The sequence below is a fragment of the Triticum urartu genome, chromosome 5A (genome assembly GCF_056163025.1).
Source record: "Triticum urartu cultivar PI428250 chromosome 5A, HENAU_Tu73, whole genome shotgun sequence".
NCBI lineage: Eukaryota > Viridiplantae > Streptophyta > Magnoliopsida > Poales > Poaceae > Triticum > Triticum urartu.
Window position 1 is genome coordinate 201028825 of NC_141877.1, and position 26296 is coordinate 201055120.

At 51.5% G+C, this 26296-nt stretch overlaps 1 protein-coding gene across 1 annotated transcript; it reads left to right on the forward strand.

The window, feature by feature from the left end:
• The first annotated feature begins 1099 nt into the window (after positions 1–1099).
• On the forward strand, positions 1100–1630 carry LOC147970789 (uncharacterized). Its single transcript, XM_087523628.1, has one exon. The coding sequence runs from the start codon at positions 1100–1102 to the stop codon at positions 1628–1630; it is 531 nt and encodes a 176-aa protein (XP_087379754.1).
• Positions 1631–26296: the final 24666 nt, after the last annotated feature.

Sequence of the window (26296 nt, forward strand, 5' to 3'; positions counted from 1 at the left end):
CCTCTAGTTGTTTCATGTGAACATCGACTACATGACACTTCACCATTGTTTGGGCCTTGAGGAGGGCATTGGGAATTAATAAGTAGATGATGGGTTGCTAGAGTAATAGAAGCTTAAACCCTAGTTTATGCGTTGCTTCATAAGGGGCTGATTTGGATCCATATGTTTCATGCTATGGTTAGGTTTACCTTAATACTTATGTTGTAGTTGCGGATGCTTGAAATAGGGGTTAATCATAAGTGGGATGCTTGTGCAATGAAGGACAGTACCCAAGCACCGGTCCACCCACGTATCAAATTATCAAAGTACCGAGCGTGAATCATACGAGCATGATGAAAACTAGCTGGATGATAATTCCCATGTGTCCTCAGGAGCGCTTTCCTTCATATAAGAGTTTGTTCAGGCTTGTCCGTTGCTACAAAAAGGATTGGGCCATCTTTCTGCACCTTATTTACTTTTACTATTTGTTACCCGTTACAAATTACCTTATCACAAAACTATATGTTACCGATAATTTCAGTGCTTCCAGAGAATACCTTGCTGAAAACCGCTTATCATTTCCTTCTACTCCTTGTTTGGTTCGACACTCTTACTTGTCGATAGGACTACGATAGATCCCCTATACTTGTGGGTCATCAGCTAGCAGGTGGCAACAGCTGAGGACCAACAGCCGGAGGGGCAACTCGGCCCAAAGTGTCAAAAGGGCGAAAAGCCTGCTTGGCTGCCAGCCTTCTCCTATGAGCAAACCCTTGATGCTCCCTACTAGTTCCACAGTGGAGCGAATCCGTCCAACCACACCACTCGGAAGTGCCACTGGTTCACTCGAATCTCCAAGGGCAAAGGACTGCTACCTCTTCCGCCTGCTGGCCAGCCGCCGCCTCCTCCCTAGCAGCTGACGGCCCGTCCAGCAGTCGGCGCTGTCCAAGATGAATACCCCAAGGAGCATGGAGCCTACGTCATCTTCACCAGTTTGGCTGGTGACATGCACATCTAACATCAGCAGTGCCATGAAGTAAACGCTGTTGCCTTAGCTGCCCCAGAGTTCATGCATTGATTTGAGAAGCCTATCAGCTGGAGCCGTGCTGACCACCCGGAAGTGATGCCTTCTCTGGGTTCCTATGCCTTGGTGTTGGATGCTACCCTTTCAACGGAGAGGCGAGCTACTCGTTTCTCCTGGATTCTGATAGATGGTGGTAGCAGCATCAACATCCTCTACTGTGACACCATGGAGAAGTTGTGCATCAAAGAGAGACAACTGCAGCCTAGTCGGACTGTGTTTCATGGCATTGTGCCCGGCCTTTCCTTCTCACCAATCGGCAAGATCAAGATAGACGTCTTCTTCGGAGACAAAGATCACATCCACCGCGAGGCAATTTGGTTCGAGGTGGTTGACCTGGAGAGTCATCATCATGTGCTCGTAGGCCGGCCAGCTCTATCCAAGTTCATGGCAGTACCTCATTATGCCTACCTCAAGATGAAGATGCTAGGAGCCAAGGGCATTATCACGTTAGCCAGGGACTATGAGAAGTCGGCCGCCTGTGCTGCAGCTAGCAGTCGGCTGACCGAGTCCCTTGTGATTGCTGCTGAGAAGAAGCTCTTGGACCGAGTGGTGGGCATGGCCAGCAAGTAGCCGGACCTGTCGCCGGATCCCAAAGAGTCAGAGGCCCAGGGCTCCTCCAGCCGGCCAAAGAGATAAAGAAGATCCCCTTTGTGACGCCCCGAGACCAAAGAGATAAAGAAGATACCCCTTTGTGATCTTGTTTTTGAATTAAAACAATTGCCAGACACTTTGAAATATGCTTATCTTGCTGAAAAGAAAATATATCTTGTTATTATTAGTGCTAACCTTTCAGAACATGAAGAAGAAAGATTATTGAAAGTTCTAAGGAAGCATCACGCTACTATTGGATATACTCTTGATGATTTAAAGGGCATTAGTCCCACTCTATGTTAGCACAAAATTAATATGGAACCTGATGCTAAACCCGTTGTTGATCACCAACGTTGGTTAAATCCGAAGATGAAAGAGTGTTAAGAACAGAAATCTTAAAGCTTCTGGAAGCATGTATATTCTATCCTATAGCTGATAGTAGATGGGTAAATCATGTTCATTGTGTACGTAAGAAGGGTGGTATAACTGTTGATCCTAATGATAATAATGAACTTATTCAACAAAGAATTATTACAGGTTATAGAATGGTAATTGATTTTAGAACATTAAACAAAGCAACTAGAAAAGATAATTACCCTCTCCCTTTTATTGATCAAATGCTTGAAATATTATCTAAGCACACACACTTTTGCTTCCTTGATGGATATTCTGTTTTTTCACAAATACTTGTTTCTCAACCTCATCAAGAAAAGACCACTTTTACTTGTCCCTTTGGAACCGATGCTTATAGATGTATGCCTTTCGGTTTATGTAATGCACCTTCTACCTTTCAAAGATGTATGAATGCTATATTCTCTGACTTTTGTGAAAAGATTGTTGATGTTTTCATGGATGACTTCTCTGTTTATGGGAAGTCTTTTGATGATTGTTTAAGGAATCTTGAGCGAGTTTTGCAGAGATGTGAACAAACAAATCTTGTCTTGAATTGGGAGAAGTGCCACTTTATGGTTAATGAAGGCATTGTCTTGGGCCATAAAATTTCTGAAAGAGGTATTGAAGCGGACAAAGCTAAGGTTGATGAAATTGAGAAAATGCCATGTCCTAAAGATATAAAAGGTATTCATAGATTCTTAGGTCATGCTGGTTTTTATAGGAGATTTATCAAAGACTTTTCTAAAATTTCTAGGCCTCTTACGAATCTTTTGAAAAAGGATATTGCTTTTGTTTTTGATGATGATTGTTTAGAAGCCTTTGAAACACTCAAGAAGGTGGTAATTTATGTGCCTATTGTTCAACCACCTGATTGGAACTCGCCTTTTGAAATTATGTGTGATGCTAGTGATTATGCTGTTGGTGCTGTTTTATGACAAACAGTTGATAAGAAACTGAATGTTATTCATTATGCTAGTAGAACTCTAGACATTGTTCAAAGAAATTATGCTACTACTGAAAAAGTATTCTTAACAGTGGTGTTTGCTTGTGACAAATTTAGACCTTATATTGTTGACTCCAAAGTAATTGTTCACATAGACCATGCTGCTATTAAATATCATATGGAAACGAATGATGCTAAACCTAGAGTTATCCGATGGGTCCTCTTGTTACAAGAATTTGATTTACATATCATTGATAGAAAAGGAGCTGAGAACCCCATAGCTGATAATTTGTCTAGGCTTGAAAATTTACCTGATGACCCACTACATATTGATGATAGTTTTCCTGATGAGCAGTTAGCTGCAATAAATGTTGCTCACAGTACTCCTTGGTATGCTGATTATGCTAATTACATTGTTGCTAAATATTTACCACCTAGCTTTACATACCAACAAAAGAAAAAGTTCTTCTATGATGTAAGACATTACTTTTGGGATGACCCACATCTTTATAAAGAAGGAGTAGATGGTATTATTAGACATTGTGTACCTGAGCATGAATAGGGACAAATCCTACAGAAATGTCACTCCAAAGCTTATGGAGGGCATCATGCTGGAGATAGAACAGTTCACAAGGTATTGCAATCTAGATTTTATTGGCCTACTCTCTTTAAAGATGCCCGTAAGTTCATCTTATCTTGTGATGAATATCAAAGAATAGGTAATATCGGTAAGCGTCAAGAAATGCCTATGAATTATTTGCTGGCTGCTGAATCATTTGATGTTTGGGGATTTGATTACATGGGATCTTTTCCTTCCTCTAATGGGTATACACATATTTTGGTTGTTGTTGATTATGTTATTAAATGGGTAGAAGCTATTCCAACCAATAGTGCTGATCACAACACCTCTATTAAAATGCATAAGGAAGTTATTTTCCCAAGGTTTCGAGTCCCTAGATATTTAATGACCGACGGTGGTTCATACTTTAGTCATGGTGCTTTCCATAAAATGCTTGACAAGTATGATGTTAACCATAGAATTGCATCACCTTATCATCCTCAGTCTAGTGGCAAAGTTGAACTTAGCAATAGAGAAATAAAATTAATTTTACAAAAGACTACTAATAGGTCCAGGAAGAATTGGTCTAAGAAATTAGATGATGCACTTTGGGCTTATATAACAGCTTATAAAAATCCTATGGGTATGTCTCCGTATAAAATTGTTTATGGAAAAGCTTGTCATTTGCCTCTTGAGTTAGAACATAAAGCATAATGGGCCATCAAAGAGCTCAATTATGATTTCAAACTTGCTGGTGAAAAGAGGTTATTTGATATTAGCTCATTAGATGAATGGAGAACCCAAGGTTATGAAAATGCAAAATTATTCAAATAAAAAGTTAAAAGATGGCATGACAAAAGAATCGAAAAGCGTGAGTTCAAAGTCGGAGAATATGTTCTTTTGTACAATTCTCGTTTCAAATTCTTTGCAGGAAAAATGCTCTCAAAATGGGAAGGCCCCTATGTTATCGAGGAGGTTTATCGGTCTGGAGCCATAAAAATAAATAATTCCGAAGGTACTAACCCGAACATTGTCAATGGGAAACGAATAAAGCATTATGTCTTAGGTATGCCCATTAATGTTGAAAGTAATATTATCCAAACTTTGACACCGGAAGAACACATAAAAGAGACTTTCCGGAACACTCCAGAATCGTGAAAATAAGGAGGTATGTGATACGGTAAGTAAACGGACTCCCAAAAATCCGCAAAAATATTTTTTTATCAGTTTTGGAATATTTAAAAATTTAGGAAATAAAGAAACTTCCAGTCTCCTTTTTTCTTCCGTATGATTGTCCTCCAAGATAAAAAGTATATATACTTCCCAAACCTGTTGATCACCGTATCACGGAGAAATCCTCTGTTCTCTTTTCTTGCTGTTTTCTGACAGATCCAGCTAGACCAATGTAACACCCACAATGCGGCTATATCTCCCACGTGTCGGGTCACGACTTAGAGGCATGGCCGCATGGTAGGCATGTCGCAAGAGGGGTAATATTTACACATCCCATGTACTGAATAAGAAAGGGATAAAGAGTCGGCTTACAATCGCCACTTCACATAATACATAAATATATCATATATCATCCAGAATACAAACAAGGTCCGACTACGAAACCAAAATAAAGAAAGACAACCCCAAATGCTAGATCCCCGCTCGCCCCAACTGGGCTCCTCTACCGATATCCGGAAAAGAAATGTCGTAACGGCCTGAATCCTCGTCGAACTCCCACTTGAGTTCGGCAGCGTCCCCTGCACTGGCATCATCGACACCTGCATCTATTTGGAATATCTGTGAGTCACGGGGACTCAGCAATCTCACACCCTCGCGATCAAGACTATTTAAGATTCAGGTAGGAAAAGGGTAGTGAGGTGGAGCTGCAGCAAGCACTAGCATATATAGTGGCTAACTTACGCAAAAGAGAGCAAGAAAAGAAGCAAAGCACGGTCGAGAAACTAATAGTGATCAAGAAGTGATCTTGAAGCTACTTACGTTCAAGCATAACACGAGACCGTGTTCTCTTCCCGGACTCTGCCGAAAAGAAACCATCACGGCTACACAAGCGGTTGATTCATTTTACTTAAGTTACGTGTCAAGTTTTCTACAACCGGACATTAACAAATTCCCATCTGCCCATAACCGTGGGCATGGCTTTCAAAAGTTCAAAACCCTGTAGGGGTGTCCCAACTTAGCCCATCACAAGCTCTCACGGACAACGAAGGATGTTCCTTCTCCCGGGAAGACACGATCAGTCTCAGAATCCCGGTTACAAGACATTTTGACAATGGTAAAACAAGACCAGCAAAGCCGCCCGATGTGCCGACAAATCGCGATAGGAGTCGCACGTATCTCATTCTCGGGGCACACCGGACAGGTCAAGCTACGAGTAAAACCAACACTTGAGTTTCCCTGAGGTTGCCCCGCAGGCTACCCGTTTCGGACCAACACTCAAAGGAGCACTGGCCCGGGGGGGTTTAAAATAAAGATGACCCTTAATTCTGCAGAACCTAAGGGAAGGTATATGGTGGTAGGTAGGCAAATGGTAAAACCAAGGTTGGGCCTTGCTGGAGGAGTTTTATTCAAAGCGAACTGTCAAGGGGTTCCCATAACACCCAACCGCGTAAGGAACGCAACATCAAGGAACATAACATCGGTATGACGGAAACTAAGGCGGCAAGAGTAGAACAAAACACCAGGCATAAGCCCGAGCCTTCCACCCTTGACCAAGTATATAGATGCATTGAAGTAAACAAGATATAATATTGATATCCCAACAATATCCATGTTGAAACATGGAACAAACTCCATCTTCACCTGCAACTAGCCAGGCTATAAGAGGGGCAGAGCAAAACGATAACATAGCCAAACAACAGTTTGCTAGGAAAGGTGGGTTAGAGGCTTGACATGGCAATATGGGAGGCATTATAAAGCAAGTGGTATGCATCACGGCATATCAAAAGAGCGAGCAACTAGCAAGCAAAGATAGAAGTGATTTCGAGGGTATGGTCATCTTGCCTGCAAAGTTCTCAGAGTTGACGAAAGCTTGATCCTCGTTAGCGTACTCAACAGGCTCCTCGATCACGTACTCGTCTCGCGGCTCTACCCAAAGCAAGAACACAAGCAAAGGACCAACAATCATTCACGGTGCAATGCACAAGCAAGATGATGCAAAACATGGCATGATATGCGAGATGTGATATGCAATGCATATGCGTCATCCGGAAGAGAAAGAATGATCAAGGCATCAACTTGTCAAACCAAGTGTGCCGCTGGAAAGATGAGATGATTTCGGTCGAAATAGATATGAAGATCACCGGAATCGGATGCACGGTTTGCAAATGGCAACCAAAACAAGAATGGCACACTTCTGCTATTAACAGCACGATGCCATCTAGAATGCAACAGGAAACTAAGCTACTGCACTCCAATATAAAAACAAAGCACATGGCAGTGATCTACTCAAGATGCTTGACAAGACATGAACACTGAGCTATGAATAATTCACAGAAGAGCAGGTCCAAACAAGCATGGCAAAAGTGCAAAAGATATCAGCTTCATAGACTTAGTGAAAATAATAACATGGCAGGAATAACATCAGGAAGCAATGTGTAGAGCAAGCAAACAACGTACTACAGGAACATATCATAGCAAACAAAGGCATGACATGAAACTACTAAATGCATAGAACAAAAGTCTCTTACTGATCATGATACAAAAAGGCACAGAAGATATGATGGCACCCATGTAAACATAGCAAGTTTTATTAACAGTTTCAGACTTAGCAGAAAACTAAGCATGGCATCAACAGAATTATGAAGGCATCTTTGCGAGCTCAAATCACTCATGAAAAAGCCTTGCATGACAAACTAAGCATATCAACAGCAAGATGACATGTTCATGAAGCTAACCATGGCAAGAGAAAGTCCATATCATGCATGGATCACAAATAACAACCATGGAAAAATTGATTAACATGTAAACAATCTTCCATGAACATTTTATAGCAAAAGTGGAGCAAGATTAAGACATGCTAGGGCACTCCATAACTTCAAATAGGGACATTTATGGATAGAGCATAACCATATGTCCAAAACACCCTTAGGCCTTGTTTGGATACGGTGTTTTAGCAGAACTGGTTTTCGATAGACTCGCATAACCGTGAAACAAACTTAAACCTTGTTTGGATTCCACAGGAAAAACATGGATAAGTAGGATTCAGTTTCCGCAAAACCAGTAATATGCGTTTTGTGAAAAACGACTAATAGCTGTCTTTGTGAAAACACAATTGTAGAAACTCACGGCAACTGATTTCTCCTTCCGCATGAAATTCATCAGCGCAGTTTTTGCCTTACCGCACCTGAAGTTCATTCAAAGCCGCCGGCCGACATGCACGCCGATTGACTTTGAGCACAAACGCTCTACCGTCGTCCTAGTCGAGCGGAAGCGGCTGCCGCCGTTCGCGCGCGCCAAATAGTTGAAGGGAAGCGCCTAACGTGGTGTGCGAACGCCTGAGTCGTCGAGGAAGCGGCTGCTGCCGCCATTCACATGCGCTGTGTTGTCCAGAGAAAGTGGTCGCCGCCGAGCGTGAACACCGGAGTCTCGAGGGGAACCGGCCGCTGCGCACGGCGAGCCGTTGAGTGGAAGTCGTTGCCGTCGTCCGCACTTCAGTGGCGTCCCCCTTGGTGAAGCCTCCAATGGAGGAGAGAGGAGCAGCAATCGGGGCCTAGGCCCTGATTCATCTAAGGCCGAGATGAATCGAGCAGCGATGTCAGTGAACTAAGGACGAAGGAGGAATCAGAGAGAGTAGAGGAGAAACTCAAGGGGAGGAGCTGCATATACGTGTACTTCAAAGGATAAGCAATGGCAGCCAATTTGGGGAAAGTGATGAGCAAAGATTAATGAGTCACGAGGCTATCTACCTTAGTAACCAAACATAGTTTTTCATAAACTGATTATTCATAAAAACGTAGATAAAACCGATTTTCCTAGAAATCAGCTTAAAACGCATTTTCTATAATCCCATTGCTAATCTCCTCTATCCAAAAAACCACTTACTGAAGATACTCAAAACAAGAACGGATCTCACTATAGCAACATGTTTACATGGCATAAAAATAAGAGCAGGAAAATGACTTTGTAAAATCCTAAGTCCTTGAAATCAGCAATATCACGAAGGCTACGTTGCATGCTTGTGCTAGTCACCACATAGATCACAAAAATACATGGCAAGCACCCCTGTAAAGACGGCATGGCATGGACCAAAACACAGGTAGAGCTCATGCCCATAGGATGCACACAACAAATGTGGCAAAAATGACAAAACATCATAATCTGCTAAGTAACAGGAGCAAACATTTTATAGTACTCTTGCATCAGTGTTTTGGGCATCAAGATGGACTCAAACAAGCATGCCACAATGGAATGAAATGAAGATCATCTCACAATGAACATTTTGATATATCATGTGCATGAAACGGATCTACGTTCATGGAGTTATGTCATGAAGAACAGGGCATCAAAACATGAGGGGGAAAAGGACTTAGTGGAATTTATACCCTATGGATCTAGGGTTTGTTGTGGCACGGATTACGAGGCAATCGGGATCTTGCCGGAGAAGACTGTGCGGTGGCCGGAGTCGACGAAGCTCGCCGGGGTTCGTCAGGGAAGGAGCGGATCCGCTGAATCCCGGCTAGATCCGAGCGGGGCGGGGCCGGACCGATCAGCGACGGTGTCGAGCGGAGCTTGTCGGCGCGCGGGAGCGGGCGGCGGCGCGTTCTAGCGAAGGGCGGCTGGCAGTGACTGGCGAGGACGTGGGGCGGAGGAGCGGACGCGCGGCAACGGCGCTCGGCCGCAGGGGCGCTCGGGGGAGCGTGTCGGTGGGAACGACACCTATGGGATCACGAGAATCCCTACTACGGTTAGCGGGGCGTGGGGTCGTGAGAAGAGCGGATCTAACAGGTAGCACACGGTTCGTTTATCCAGGTTCGAGCCGCAAGGATGCGTAAAACCCTATTCCTGCTTTGGTGGATTGTATATTTGTGTTCTTGAGCTAGCTATGGGACGTGAGGAGCTCCAAAAAGCCGAATCCTTCTCCTGGTCGCCTCGGGCCTCCTTTTATAGGAAAAGGGGTTTCCACAGTGGCACACAGGAGGTGCAAAGGGTACATTGATGCGAGGTTATCCCTCGCATTACATGACAAGGCGCATTTAATGCGTCTTGCTTAGGTGTCCTTGCTTTATCGGGGACGGGGGAGAGATCTGCCTCGTCCGTCGCGGCTCCTTCTCGTGTCGACACGCGCCCTGGCCAGCGACGCTTGCGATGCCACATAGGTAGGCAGGTAGCTGAGGTGGCGCAGTGGCGGGTCTTCACGAAGATTTGCACGCCGCCACGCAGGTGCCTGCCCAACTAGTTGGGTCGGCGGCTTCATGCGAACGGCGGTGGAGGTTTAGTCGGCGTGGGCCTGATGGTGGCCGTGCGGGTGTCTGCTGTCATCCCCGGCAAGGCGCTTGCCCGGGGCCTTGTGGTCTTCCTCGGCTGGGATCCCGCCAAGGGTTGTCGCCTCCTTAGTGCGTATCTGATCTAGAATGTCTTCACGAAGATCTGCATGCTGCCACGGGGATGTCTCCCGAATCCTTGCCCTCTGGGGGCAGTGGACTCAAGGGTGATTTGCTCCGTTGGCGCAGGACGAGTCGTCGTGGCAAGGGTTTTGCCGGGGCTGCTAGAACTGTCTCCTAGCAAGGATCTTGCCGGGGGAGTCCGCTTCGTCCCCTTTGCTCTTCGTGGTCTTGGCCTTGGCGTCGTAGTTCTCTTGAGCTTCGGTCTTACCCTGGCTCACCTCCCTTGCCTTGCTTGGTGTGGTCGTGCCCGTGGCTCAGACTGCCCGTGCACACTTATAGGGGTACAAAAAGTGTACCTCTCTTTTTGTACACCGACAGGAGCCCCCGGGCCTGGGCCACACATAAGCGCAACGCGTTGTTGGGCTAGGCCCAAAAATGGTGCACGGGCAGGCGGGGCGGTTTTTACCGCGATAAGGTTCTTCATGCGCTGCGCTTCCCACGACTCCCGCGCGTGGCGCGGCGTGGGGAGGTGCGTGTGACGTGGGCAGCATGCGTGGGGTTGGGCTCTGCACGCATGTGTCACATCGCAGTTAATGTGAAAGGAGGCGGCCCGTGTTTTCCCCCATAAGAAAGGAATAACCGCGGGCGCGCTGCTCACTTTCTCCTCTTTCCTCGTGCCTTTTCCAATCTCAGAGCCGCCGTTTCCTCTCTTCCTTCCTTCCTAAGCTTCCGCCGTCGCCTGACGCTGTTGCTTGGCCATCCCCCTTCCTCAGCCCTCTAAACTTCTTGGTTGCCATGGCGCCCAAATCCGTCAAGGGCAAGGGGATGGCTAAGGGCACTGGGACTGTGGAGCCGCCGGAGAGCGCGCAGTCGGGGGACCGAACGAAGTCCGCCTTTTTCTTCCCCTCGACGGTTGATGTTCAAGAGCTCCGGGCTTCCTTCAGGCCCCTATGGAGAGCGAAGACGGGGGGAGATAATTCGGAACACCCATCGATGCGCGTCATCCCTGCTGTCGATCCTGCCCCAAATCGGTATCCCTTTTTCGTCGATTATCTTTCTTGTGGGTTATGGCCCCCTTTCTCTGATTTCTTCTGCGACATTATGCACACCTTCGGTTTTCGCCTCTTGGATTTTACTCCGAATGCGGTGGCGTGCATGGCTTTCTTCGCGCATCTTTGCGAACGCTTTGCCAGGGTGCAGCCCAACACGGCGCTCTTCCGCCATTACTTCTTACCTGGATCCCAAGATCCAAGGGGGCGTACCCGGACGGTGCCGTAAAGGAGAGGTGGGAGGAATGACGTGGCCGGTGGTGCTGGATTGAGGATGAAAACCCGCCGGAATTATGCAAGGTCCGCCGAGTGCCACCGGTCCGTGGCAGCGATTGGAGCGATGTCGACGCCACCGACGGGAGGCTCACTGTCGCCACCACCAGGATTCTCCGGCTCACCCGGGCTGGACTCACCCTTGAGATGATCGGGGCAGACTTCATTCATCGCCGGATTGCCCCGTTGCACAACAAGGGGAGGCCAGCTTGGCTCTTTACGAACCCGGCTGACATTATGCGACTCCGCCCCGGCCTCGATCACAACTTCACGGTGCTGGCACATGCCCACTTCTGCCAGCGGCTTTTCCAGCTTGATGTGGGTTGCGATGGCGAGGTCGAGCGGACCGGCAAGGCCGCGAGGGCTGTCGCAAAGGTTGGCAAGGCCCTCAAGGGGCCGTTTCTCAGGCTGCCAGCGGGGGTGGTCCCGTTGTGCAATAATTCGCGTCGGTCCGAGATCATCGCCATGATGCCGGACTGTAATGCGCACGGCCCTGTCCCGAGCTGGGAGGAGCCGAAGGACGCAGATGTGCAGCAATTCTTTGACACCCTGATCGACGTGTACGTCAATGTTTACGCCAAGCGGTGGCTTATCATGGACACCACCCAGGCAGAGCTGGACTATATCGCCACTAGGGCGAGGGAGGCACAGCTTGCCATGGAGGCCGGCAGCACCGGGGGTGTGGAGGACAAGGCCGCAACGGCTGCGGAGGAAGAGGAGCTCAGCCGGTGGGCGGCGGCCTCCGGGGAGGTAAGCAGCACCGACACTGGATCTCCGCTCGTCGAAGACGCGACGAGTCGTCGTCGGAGGAGGACGTGGTGGCGGGCTCGACGCCAACCAGGGGAAGAGGGCGAGTCCCGCGGCGGGCTGGCTCCAGTGAGCCGATCCGGCCCGGCAGGGCTGCGTGGTCTCAATTGACCCTGGAGGGGTCTCGGCGTCACACGAGGGCCACGGCAGCCAAGAGGCTGACGAAGGCCGCTGAGAAGAAGAAGACAACATCCCCTTCTTCATCCGGACGCGCACAAACCTCGCTGTCTTCGCCCCCTCCGGCAGATGTCGACTCGGATGTTGACGCGGGGGTCACTTTTGATCTCGGGCCTCTCAGCCCGAAGAGGAAAAGGAAAGTGGTATAGGAAGAGGAGATAGATGACGAGTAAGTACTCCGTCCCTTACTGCCATTTCCATTCCCCGGAATCAAGTCACTTATCTTGATCCGTTTTTGCTTTTGTAGGGATGCAAAGACGTTGGCCCAGAGGGTGAAGAGGGCGAAGGCCTCGGCGAGCAGTCATCCCCCAGCTGGGGCTTCAAAGACACCACTGGTGGTGTTGAGCCGCCCGGACAGCAGCCCCCGGCACAGCCCCTAGCGTAAGTTTGTCAGCCTCCTCTTACTCGACATGTGGTAGGCGTTCGATGCTATGGTGTTGACCTTGCCGGGTTTCCAGGAGGGGAGCGGCAGTAGGAGGAGCCGCAGAGGGCTACCCCCAACACACCACCCCCATCGACTACGCCGCTGCGAGGGGCGTCCCCGGCAAGGGCATCAAGCACGGAGCCCACACCCATGGAGGAAGAGGGGAACTTGGGCGCTGGTGACTCTGCCACGGCGCCGGATGCTGGCGGGGAGGGGACTTCTGCTTCACAGCCTGGCACTGGTGAGTCGCCTGTCCTCCGTCTCTGTTTTTCCCTTATCCTTTTTCTTGGCTTCCATTCTCCCATTACTACCCAGGCCCTCCTTCAACAGGTATGGAGGACGTGGATACCGTTGCTGGGAACATTGCTGAGGAGGCCGCCAAGGACGCTGCCGAGGTCGCCGCTGATGAGGCCGCCAAGGATGTTGCCGAGGACACCGCGGCGGGGGCCGCCAAGGCGACCGGCGAGGCTTCTGCCGAGGGCGCCAACGGTGGGCCTGCCGGGGAAGCCGGCAAGGCCACCACCGAGGAAGAGGCGGTTGATGATCAGCCTCCCTCCTCCTCAACCTCGGGCCCCGGCAAGTATCTGAAGCTGGGCGACGATCTTTTCGTCCACCTCCCTGGGGCGTCAAGTTCTCGGGCGCCCGCCGAAGGGGAAGTCTTTGACGGCGAGGTGCTTGCCGCCACCGGGCTTGAGGTTGTCGATGAGCCAGGCGTTGGCGGTGATGGTTCTCCAGAAGAGCAGCTTTTCCGCGCTATGGGGGCCAACTTCCGAAAACTCCATGCGCTCTACCGGGTTTGTCTGGACAAGGTTAAGTCCAGGACGGCAACGGTGGACCAGGCGGAGGTGGATTTCAAGGCGCGCGTTGCTGAGACGGAGACCTGGTTCCACCAGACTCGCGAGGAGTAGAGGGCCTTTCAGGAGGAATTGGCCAAGTGCAATGTCGAGCTCACCATGAAGATGGCTAACATCGAGAAGGCCCAGGAACAGGTGGCGAACTTGGCTGCCGCGGCCGAGGCCGTCCGGAACCAGCATCAAGCCGCACTTGATTCCCAGGAAGAGGACCTCACCGCGTGTGAGGCAAAGCTTGCCGCAGCGCTCCGTGGCAAGGATGAGGAGCTCGAGGCCCTTGTCGCGCGGCGGACTCGCGAGCTAGAGTAGAGGCACAAGGAGGCACTCGATGCCCAGGCTCTAGCCCATGCCGGCAAAGTAAGGGAGTTGGAGGTGGCGCAGGACGAGCTGAAGGAGCAGGCCCTCAAGTTGTCCAACAAGAAGAGCATGCTCAATAGCGCCTTGGTGGAGGCGCAAGGAGCGGTCATCAGCAGGGCTGGGGAGCTCTCCGAAGCGCAAAACTCCGTCAGAGATCTCAAGATGAAACTAGAGGATCTCGATAAGATGTTGTCGGAGAGCAGGGCTCGGGAGGAGACCTTGACCAGGAGTCTGGAGGAGGAGAAGCAGCTGCGGGCAAACGAGGCCGCCTCCCACCAGGATTATGTGGCGGGCGAGAACAGATGGATCAGCCATCTGGAGGAGGTCGCCAGCAGGGTCACCTCGCAGTTGGCCACCATGGGGATGCCAAATGTGAGGTACGCCCCTGAGCGCAGCGGGACCGTCAACACGAAGCTGACCCTGTTCTTCAAGGGCATCCTCGGAGCCCTGGCTTATCTTCACTCCAACCGTGCGGCCACGTTGGCCGGGGAAGCCCAGCAACTTTGCCGGGGGGTCATGACCAAGGTCCTCACCAAGATGGCATACTGGAATCCCGACCTCAACTTCGGTGCCGCGATGGATAGCTTGCCGGAGGGTTTTGACCTCACGGTGCTCATGGAGCGCATCAAGCCCGTCATCAGCAGCATCGACGAAATCAAGAGGGTGGAAGGCCAGTGCCGGGATTAGGCATCCCGTTCTTCACCGCCGCTGCAGGTTCACGACCAAGACAAATTTCATCTTTAGTTAGAACCGCAGCAATGATGTGATGTAATATAACTTTGCAGTACCTTTAATTTCATGCATGTTATTTCCCCGTTCAATTCCTCTTTGTATGCGTGCCCTATGCCGATTGGGTAGGCTCGTCAGCGCGGAAGCCCCTAGCCGCATTTTTGGGGACGGATCCCCATGGGCCTGCTGGGTACGCGTGCTGCCGGGCGAGCCACCTTTCCGTTCTGAACGCGGCCGCTCGAACTATCGAGCTTGACTCGAGTCGGAATCAAGAGCGTTGTTGATCGCGGAAGGCTACTCTTCCATTCTCGACGCAGCCGCTTGAGCTGTTGAGCGGACTCGAAACAGGGCAAGGGCGTTGCCGATCATGGGAGAGCCCCCTGGCGTGCAGGTTTCTCATACAAAGGCGTGACATCTCCGGGGGGGGGGGGGGGGATAACCTCATACAAAAAGGATAGAACAAATAAGGGTTCAGTGCAACTTAGCTTCTGTTTGTAGTTGCTCGAGCGCTGATCTTCCGGCCTCCTTCCTTCTCCAAGAGCCACGAAGACGAAGGAGTGCTGGGCTAATTGCTAGAGCCGATTGTCACAACTGCGCCCCCTACCTGGTGCACCAAAGATTTCGGTGGGAACGACACCTATGGGATCACGAGAATCCCTACTACGGTTAGCGGGGCGCGGGTCGTGAGAAGAGGGGATCTAATAGGTAGCACACGGTTCGTTTATCTAGGTTCGGGCCGCAAGGATGCGTAAAACCCTACTCCTGCTTTGGTGGATTGTATATTTGTGTTCTTGAGCTAGCTATGGGACATGAGGAGCTCCAAAAGCTGAATCCTTCTCCTGGTCGCCTCGGGCCTCCTTTTATAGGAAAAGGGGTTGCCACAGTGGCACATAGGAGGTGGAAAGGGTACAGTGATGCGAGGTTATCCCTCGCTTTGCATGACAAGGCGAATTTAATGCGTCTTTCTTAGGTGTCCTTGCTTTATCGGGGACGGGGGAGAGATCTGCCTCGTCCGTCGCCGCTCCTTCTCATGTCGACACGCGCCCTGGCCAGCGACGCTTGCGATGCCACGTAGGCAGGCAGGCAGCTGAGGTGGCGCAGTGGCGGGTCTTCACGAAGATTTGCATGCCGCCATGCAGGTGCCTGCCCAGCTGGTTGGGTCGGCGGCTGCATGCGAATGGCGGTGGAGGTTTAGTCGGCGTGGGCCTGATGGTGGCCCTGCGGGTGTCCTCGGCAAGGGCCTTGCCGTGGCCCCGGCAAGGCCCTTGCCGAGGCACCTGCTGTCATCCCCGGCAAGGCGCTTGCCGGGGGCCTTGTGGTCTTCATCGGCTGGGATCCCGCTAAGGGTTGTCGCCTCCTTAGTGCGTATCTGATCTAGAATGTCTTCACGAAGATCTGCATGCTGCCACGGGGATGTCTCCCGAATCCTTGCCCTCTAGGGGCAGTGGACTCAAGGGTGATTCACTCCGTTGGTGTGGGACGAGTCGCCGCGGCAAGGGTTTTGCCAGGGCTGCTAGAACTGTCTCCTGGCAAGGATCTTGCCGGGGGAGTCCGCTTCGTCCCCTTTGCTCTTCGTGGTCTTGTCCTTGGCGTCGTAGTTCTCTTGAGCTTTGGTCTTACCCTTGCTCACCTCCCTTGCCTTGCTTGGTGTGGTGGTGCCCGTGGCTCAGACTGCCCATGCACAGTTATAGGGGTACAAAAAGTGTACCCCTCTTTTTGTACACCGACAGAGCGGGAGGCGGCGATGGGCCGGGCGGGCCGCTGCGGGCTCACCGGGCCGGTGGCAGAGGTGGGTGGCGATGCGACACGTGGCGCTCACCGATTAGCGCCGAAGGCGGTGGCGGACGCGTCGGGCGGCGGTGGAATTGTCCGGCGGCGTGATGGGAGGATTTTTAGGGTTTCATCCGCGAATTTGGAGGGGAAGATGCATTTATATAGTTAGAAGGAGGTATGAATGTCCAAATGAGGTGTAGTTTTCGACCACGCGATCGTGATCCGATGGCGGAGGACATGGAAGAGGATTGGATGGGTAATTGGGCCATTTTGGAGGGGTGTTGGGCTGCATCACACACGAGGCCATTTCGGTTACCCGGTTAACCGTTGGAGTATCGAACGGACTCCATATGGCATGAAATTTGATAGGCGGTCTACCGGTGGTGTAGCAAGGCCACATGGAAAATCTCGGTCCATTCCGAGAACGTTCAGCACCCGCTGACGAAAAGAGACAAAAGGGGACGCCGGTGCACATAGGAGTGTCGGATTGGAGCCTTGGCAGGTGGGGGCCTGGCTGCGGCCCCGCAGATTTCTCGGCAAGGGTCTTGCCAGGGTCTCGCAGGTGTCACAGGCAAGGGTCTTGCCAGTGGTCTCATGAGCATCCCCGGCGAGGATCTCGCCGGGGGTTTCGTGAGCGTCACCGGCGAGGATCTCGCCGGGGGTTTCTTGAGCGTCCCTGGCAAGGATCTCGACGGAGGGTTTGTGTCTTCTGGTTCTCATCTAGTCTTGTATGTTCTTGGTCTTTACAAAGATCCGCATGCCACCATGCAGGCACCTCCCGAGCCTTGGTTCCAATGTTGTCGACAGTGTCGGAACTCTTAGGCTCAAGGGTGTTGGGAAAGTTGCCCCGGCAAGGCTCTTGCCGGGTCTACGTAAGCTGCCCCGGCAAGGCTCTTGCCGGGGAAAGCCCACCTTGTCCCTCTACTTCTCGCGCCTTTGGCTTGGCACTGCCCTGGAACTCTTGTGTCTTCGCTTCCTCTGCCCCGCCAAGCGTGGCCGCATGCGTGTGGCTGCGACTACCCGTGCACAAGTAAAGGGGTACAAAAGGGACCCCTACTTTCGTACACCGACAGGAGCCCCTGGGCTTGGGCCACATATAAGCGTGGAGCATTATTGTGCCAGGCCCAGAATGGTGCGCGGGTACGATTGGCAGAGTTTTACCGCAGTAACTCCCTCGCCAGTTGTGCTTCCCCACGACCAACATTGAATGTGTGACGTGGGGGTCATGCATGGGGCGGTTGCAGCACGCTTGCATCAAGTCATGGTAAATGGTAAAGAGGCGGCCCACGCATTCCCCATAAAAAGGGAAACCCGTAGGCGCGCTGCTCACTTACCCCCTACGCCTTTCCCAATCTTAGAACCGTCGCTCCCTTCTTCTTCATCAAGCTCTTGCCTTCGCTCGCTGCCGCCGCACCCTTATTGCCTTAATCCTCCATCCCCTCTCAGTCGCTATGGCGCCCAAGACAGGCAAAGGCAAGGGGGCGGCCAAGGACGCCAGGGAGAAGGAGGCGCCAAAGAGCGAGTTGGCGGCACTTCAGACGCAGCACGCCTACTTCCCCTCGACGATCGATGCAGTCCATCTCAGGGACTATTTCAAACCCCTGTCGGGGAGGGAGACGACAGGGCACCCTGCCACTCCCATCGTCCCTGCCGATTTCGCCAAGGTCGGCCCAAATCGGTACCCCTTCTTCATTGACTACTTCTCTTACGGGCTTTGTCCCCCTTTCTCTGATTTCTTCAACGACGTCATGCACACCTACGGCTTCCATCTTTTCGATCTTACGCTGAATGCCGTGACGTGCATGGAATTCTTCGCCTAACTTTGCGAGGGCTTTGCTAGATTGCTCCCTAGCACGGCGCTCTTCTGCCACTACTTGTACCGTCGCATCCAGTCAGGGGGCGCCATCCTCCTGCTGCATCACCTGGATCCCGAGGTCTCAGGAGAAGGGCACATATCCGGAGGGCGCCTAGAAGGAGAGGTGGGAAGTCTGGCGGAGCCGGTGGTGCTGGATCAAGGAGGTGGATCCACGAGAGTTCTGCCGGGTTCACCAAAGTCCGCTGGTCTGCCGCAAGGACTGGAGCGACCTCAACGCCAATGAAAAGAAGCTCTCGGTCGCCACCACTAGGATCAATCACCTCACTGCGGCTAGGCTCACCCTCGAAATGATTGGGGCTGATTTCATCTGCCGCCGGATTGCCCCACCTCACAACAAGGGGAGGCCAGCCTGGGACTACCGGAACACGGCTGACATCATGAGGCTCCGTCCCTGCTTTAAGCACAACTTCACGGTGATGGGGCATGCTCACTTTTGCCAAAGACTCTTCCAGCTCAAGGTGAGTGACGACGGCATGGCTGAGAAGACCGGCAGAGCCGAGAAGGCCGACAAGACCATCAAGGCATCTCTGTTTAGGTTGCCGGTGGGGGTGGTCCCGTTGAGCAACAATTATCGCCAAACCTCCATCTTTTCCATGATGTCGGACTTCAACGCGCACGGCCTCGATCTACTCTGGGTCGAGCCGGAAGCAGAGGAGGTGCATGTGTGCTTCGTCAACTCGTCGGAGAATTATGTCCGTGACGAGCCGCTGCTCATCCGCGACACCACCAAGGAGGAGCTCGACTACAGTGCCGCCAGGGCGGCGGAGGCAGCGCTTGCCAAGGAGGCTGGCAGCGCCGGCACTGTGGAGGATGAGGCTGACACGAACACGGAGGAGAAAGAGCTCGCCGGATGGGCGGAGTATGCTGGGGAGGCCAGCAGCGTCGGCACCGGTCCCCCCTTGTTGAAGATGTGGTCGAGGAGTCAGCCGAAGAAGAGGCCGAGGCTGACGACCCCTCGACCACAGGGAAGAGACGCGTCCTGCGGCAGGCTAGCTCCAGCGAGCCAGTCTAGCCCAGAAGTACCGCGCAGCAGCAACAGGTCCCGGAGCAGACCGTGCGCCAGACGAGGGCCGCGGCAGCAAAGAAGTCGGTGAAGGCCGCGGTAGCGAAGAAAATGGCAGCCGCTTCCTCCTCGTCCAAGCGGCGCTGGACCCCATCCCCTTCTCCTCCTCCTTCGGATGGCACCTCCGAGGTCAATTTCGACCTCGGGTCCTTCAGCCCGAAGAAGAAGAGGAGGCTAGTGGAAAAGGAGGCAGAGGATGTGTAAGCACTTCGCCCTCCGTCATCTCCTGACCCCATGCCTGTGCTATCCTCCTTTAACTGAATCTTATCCTCATAGGGACATAGAGACGTTGGCCCAGAGGGTGGTGAAGAGGGCCAGGGCCTCGATGGGCGACAAGCCCCGTGTAAGCACTCCGCGCACGCTGGCGCTGGTGGTGATCAGCCCGGACGACAGCCCTCGACGCAGCCCCCCGCTTCAGCCCCCAGCGTGTGTTCACTACTCACTTCCCGTCGGTGTGTGTTGGGGCACGATCCCTTGGTGCCAACCTTGCCGGGTGAGGGAGTCTTGGATTAGGGGGTCCTCGGACAGCCGGACTATATACTTTGGCCGGATGTTGGACTATGAAGATACAAGATTGAAGACTTCGTCCTGTGTCCGGGTGGGACTCTCCTTTGCGTGGAAGGCAAGCTTGGCAATTCGGATATGTAGATCTCCTCCCTTGTAACCGACTCTGTGTAACCCTAGCCCCCTCCGGTATCTATATAAACTGTAGGGTTTAGTCCGTAGGACAACAACAATCATAACCATAGGCTAGCTTCTAGGGTTTAGCCTCTACAATGTCGTGGTAGATCAACTCTTGTAATACTCATATCATCAAGATTAATCAAGCAGGAAGTAGGGTATTACCTCCACCGAGAGGGCCCGAACCTGGGTAAACATTGTGTCCCCCGCCTCCTGTTACCATCCGCCTTAGACGCATAGTTCGGGACCCCCTAACCAAGATCCGCCGGTTTTGACACCGACATTGGTGCTTTCATTGAGAGTTCCAATGTGTTGTCACCATAAGGCTTGATGGCTCCTTCGATTATCGGCAACGATGTGATCCAGGGTGAGGTTTTTCTTCCCGGACAGATCTTCGTATTCGAAAGCTTCGTACTGCGGGCCAACTCACTTGGCCATCTGGAGTAGATTAAGAGCTACGCCCCTAGCCATCGGGTCATGTTTGGAAGCTTGAACTATACTACCGACATCCGCGGAGACTTGATCTTTGACGGATTCGAGCCCATGCCAGGTGCGCCTCACAGTCACGACGAGCATGACTTAGCTCAGCCGCCGGACGGTGTTCGGGAGATCACACCTGTGGCTACTCCGGCCCTCAATCCGGAGCAGATCATGCTTTCCGAGGACGGGTGGATGGACCCCACCACGAAGGCCGCACACCCAGCGGCGATAGAACCGAATACCGACTTCACCCCCTATGAGACCTGTGTTGCCGGACCCTTGGATTCATCCCCGGCCACAAGCTCCAAACTGCCTGCGTCCGTGCCTATCGAATCTGATTGGGGACCGATCATGGAGTTTACCTCCGTGGATATCTTTCAGCACTCTCCCTTGGGCGACGTGCTAAATTCATTGAGGTCTCTCTCCTTGTTAGGAGACCCTTGGCCGAACTATGTCCGGCTTGAGTGGGAAGCAGACGACGAAGAAATTCATTCCCCACCCACCACCGACTTAATAGCCACTGTCGACGACTTAACCGACATGCTTGATTTCGGCTCTGAAGACATCGACGGTATGGACGACGATGCAGGAGAAGAACAGGAACCACCGCCCACAGGGCGCTGGACAGCCACCTCATCATATGATATATACATGGTGGACACCCCCAAAGAAAGCGATGGCAATAAGGCAATGGAGGATAATCCACTCGAGAAGCAATCTAAGCACCGGCGTCATCAGCGCCGCTCTAATCCCCGCCATAGCAAAAGCAGCGATACTGACACAAGAGACAATAACATTGCGGACAGTGCCAAAGACGAAGACAATCCCCTCCAGCCAGGCTTCGAGCAGGAGGATGGGCAAGCTAGCCCTAAGGAACAGGCGGCAGACGGAGAATCAGAGGATGACAATTACATGCTCCTCTCCGATGATGAGGTGAGCCTCGGCGACGAAGGATTTATCATGCCTAAGGATCCCGTTGAGAAGGAGGGCTTCAAGTGTTGGCTTATAGCCACAGCAACAAGCCTGAAGAAAAAGCAACAATAGCTTCAAGCTGGTCAAGATCTGCTAGCGGATTGATGGACCGAGGTACTGGCAGCCGAGGAATACGAACTCGAGCACCCAACCAAAAGTTACCCAAAGCACAGGTTGCTACCCCAAATCTAGGAGGAAGCATTAAAACCTACACTACCAGCGTATGATGCGGCTGACCGGCCACCTCGTGGCCGAGACAAAGCGGCATATCAGCCTGAAGTCCAGCCCGCACCATGTCGCGAGTCAAACAAAAACACCAAGGCCCGGGGCAACATGCAGGACCTGCAAGATGTATTGGAAAACAAATCAGGACATACAAGATCGATCTACGGATCACGGGGGCACGCCCCAACGCATGACGACGACCGTCACGCCGGATATACTAAAAGCAAATCTAGCCGGGCCGAATATAGCAGACAAGACTCGTATGAGCTGCGTCGTGATATAGCACGGCACAGAGGCGCTGGACACCCCTATGCTTCACTGATGAAGTAATGGATCACGAATTCCCATAAGGTTTTAAACCCGTGAATATTGAATCATATGATGGCACAACAGACCCCGCGGTATGGATTGAAGATTTCCTCCTCCACATCCACATGGCCCGCGGTGACGATCTACATGCCATCAAGTACCTCCCACTAAAACTCAAAGGACCTGCTCGGCATTGGCTCAATAGCCTGCCGGCAAATTCCATTGGCAGTTGGGAGAATTTGGAAGACGCATTCCTTGACAACTTCTAGGGTTCTTATGTGCGACCACCGGATGCCGATGACTTGAGTCACATAACCCAACAGCCAGGGGAATCAGCCAAGAAATTCTGGACTCAGTTCCTAACTAAAAAGAACCAAATCGTTGACTGTCCGGATGCCGAGGCATTAGCGGCATTTAAGCATAACATCCGTGATGAGTGGCTCGCCCGACACCTCGGCCAAGAAAAGTTGAAGTCCATGGCAGCCCTCACGACACTCATGACCCGCTTTTGAGCGGGCGAGGATAGTTGGGTGGCTCGCAACAACAATACATCAAGAAACCCTGGCAATTCATATGCCAAAGATAGCAACGGCAGGCCACGTCTCAACAAACACAAACACCATAACAATGGCGACAACCCCGAAGACATGACAGTTAATGCCGGATTCAGTGGCTCTAAATCCGGGCAGCGGAAAAGCCGTTGAAAAGAAGCAATCTGGGCCTGTCCAGCTTGAACCGCATACTCAATCGTTCGTGTCAAATTTACGACACCCCCGATAAACCAGCCAACAACACCAACAGAGAATGCTGGGTGTTCAAACATGCCAGCAAGTTGAATGCCGAAAACAAGGAAAAGGGGCTGCATAGCGATGACGAGGAGGAGCCCCGACCGCCGAACACAGGAGGACAGAAGAAATTTCCTCCCCAAGTGAAAACGGTTAACATGATATACGCAAACCATGTTCCCAAGCAGGAAAAGAAGCATGCACCGAGGGACGTCCATGCGATGGAGCCAGTCGCCCCAAAGTTCAACCCATGATCTTCTTGGCCGATCACCTTCGATCGCAGGGACCACCCCACCAGTATCCGTCATGGCGGTTCTGCCGCATTTGTTCTTGACCCCATCATTGATGGATTTCACATCACTCGAGTCCTTATGGATGGTGGCAGCAGCCTGAACTTGCTTTATCGGGATACAGTGCGCAAAATGGGTATAGACCCCTCGAGGATCAAACCCATGAAAACCACCTTCAAAGTTGTCATACCAGGTGTAGAGGCCTGTTGCACGGGCTCAATAACACTGGAAGTAGTCTTTGGATCTCTGGACAACATCCGAAGTGAGGAGTAAATCTTCGATATTGTCCCCTTCCGCATTGGCTATCATGCACTGCTTGGACGAACATCATTTACCAGATTCAATGTGGTACCGCATTATTCATACCTCAAGCTCAAAATGCCAGGACCTCACGGGGTTATAACAGTTAATGGAAACACAGAACGCTCGCTCCGCACAGAGGAGCACACTGCGGCCCTCGCAGCACAAGCGCAAAGCAGCCTTATGAGGCAAACCGCCAATTCGGTGAAAAAGACCCCGGACACCTTCAAGCGAGTCCGGAGTACCCTGCAAGCGGATCGCCAGGCATGTTTAGAGCTCACCTAGCAATTCGTCCTCTGTCCTAGTCATAGTCAAGCAGCGAAATTTGTGTCGCTCGTACATAATTACACACTCAAGATACCATGGGCAACGGACATGGCACGGCCCACAATGCGGCTCAACCGCTTCAGGACCCGTATACCTCTAACATTTTCTTCCTTTCAGGCCCCTATTCTCTGAAGACCCTCTCCGATCGTCTGACTATCAGACCTGTCACAGGAAGGAAACACCAAGGAAGCAAGAAACTTCGACGTACAAGGGAATACTCAGGTGGTCTCTGATAACGATCGATATACCTGTTTTGTATACCCACACGCAGCTTGACCTTGGATAGGACATGTCAAATAGTCCCATTTTTTACTTATTGCACTACATGTATGCATACTCTTTGATGTATCATTTAAATAAAAATGTACAACATCAGCTCATTATTGCATTCCTTTATCTTTTTCCTGTCTGCTTACTTACGACAAGTCGCACCCGTACATTCTGATATGACCAGTGCGCCAGGGGCTTCAGTGTACCCCATAACACAGCATGAAAAGTCCGGACACTTTCGATAGTGCGGCACCCCGAACATATAGCATTATATGCATCAGCTCTGAATCATGTCTTGGGTCAATAGTTAGGTTCGCCCGGCTCCCATGTTTTGGTACCTTACATTCCGCTATATTCGGCTAAGGTAGCACTGGGAGAACTACTACGATTGTGTCCCGGTTCTTCCGGACGAGCACCTCAGTAGAGAAACCCGAAAACTGGCTATCATGATGCGGCGAGAGCTGGTCTCTTCGGGCGAGGAGTCGGCCTTGTTCGATTTAGGCGTACATAGCGCCCCAACTTTGGCCTTCCGAATACTAGGGGCTTCGCTAAAATTTTAAATTGTAGACTTTTATGGCTAAGTGAGAGTGATAAAGCTTTATAGTCCAATTGCCTGGTTTGTTGTGCTGAACACCTCCTTCGAAGGACCCAAAACTAGAATAAAGAGTGATCAGGTTTATCCCGAACACATCAGTACTAGTTACACAGGGGCAGAAGCCGACGACTGGCCAACTCTCAAATTTTATAAACGGTCGCACAGAAGGTATTATTTTAAATCAACAAGCCTTACATAGCGCACATGAACTCGTTTCACATTGCAGGATCACATGAGTACATTCATTCTAATATTACATCCTTAGCACATTCCTCTGCCACAAGGTGATCACCCTTCAGGACACTATCATAATACTTTTGGGGGTGGCGATGCTCCTTGCCCTTCGGCGGCCCATCCTTAACCAGCTTTTTGGCATCCATCTTCGCCCAGTGCACTTTCACTCGGGAAAAAGCCTTGCACGCACCCTCAATGTAGATGGACCGCTTTATGACTCAAACTATGGGCAAGCGTTCACAAGCCGCCTTACCAGGATCAAATAGCTGCCAGGCAGGGGCTCACCAGGCCACATACGGACTATGGGGTCCTTCATGGCCAGTTCGGCAACCTTGTGAAGCTCGACCAGTTGCTTAAACTGGTCGCTCAAGGGCATCGGATGTTCGGCCCCAGTATACTGAGACCAGAAAAACCTCTCCGTCGAGCTTGCTTCCACGGCCAGGTAGAACTCTGCGGCATCCGACACACTACTAGGTAGATCTGCGAACACTCCTGGAGAGCTCCGAATTCGGGTAAGTAAAAGGAAAGTTTCCTTCACATGCTTTCTTTGCATAATGAATGCGCTACCCGCCGCTATCTTCCTGACTGCCTCAATATCCTGGAGGGCCTTTTGGGCTTCGGCCTTGGCATTTTGTGCATTCTCGAGGGCCTTCGCAAGCTCGAACCCTTGCGTCCTAGAGTCACGCGCCATGGACTCCTACTTGTTGACAAACTCCTGGAGCTCTTGCTGAACCTCACCGACTCGGGCCTCTTGCTTCTCGCGCTCGGCGCGCTCCTTGGCCGCTTTGCCTTCAGCCTCGGACATCGCCTTCTTCAGGGTCACCACTTCAGGCGTGGCCCCTAGCAAAATTCATGACGATCCTGTGATCTAACAACCAGTTTCCTTTTTCTTTATCAATAAATAGATGAGGTATCACTTACCTTTGTTCTCTTCGAGCTGCCTCTTTGTAAGGCCGAGCTCTTCCTTGGACCGCTCAAGGTCCTGCATCAGTGCGGAGACCTCCGCCGTGTGAGCGGCGGCGGCCAAAAGTGAAGCCTGCTTATTCACATAGACATATTCTGATTAGACTCCTGTGATTATTATTTGATCCTCTGTTCGGCCTTTCTTCCGAACACCAAACAGAGCATCAGGGGCTACTGTCTATGCTGTAACATTTTCTCATAATTTTATTACTTACCTCGAAGCCTGTTAGAAGGCTGGCATAGGCTTCAGTCAGTCCGCTTTTGGCGGACTGAACCTTCTTGACCACCGCACTCATGATAGTGCGGTGCTCTTCGTCAATGGAAGCGCCGCAAAGCGCTTCTAGCAAATTGTCTGATGCCCCTGGATGGACAGAGGCCATCCG

Excerpts from the sequence above, each read along its gene's own strand:
- LOC147970789 (XM_087523628.1), top strand. The coding sequence starts at position 1,100 with ATGCCTTCTCTGGGTTCCTATGCCTTGGTGTTGGATGCTACCCTTTCA.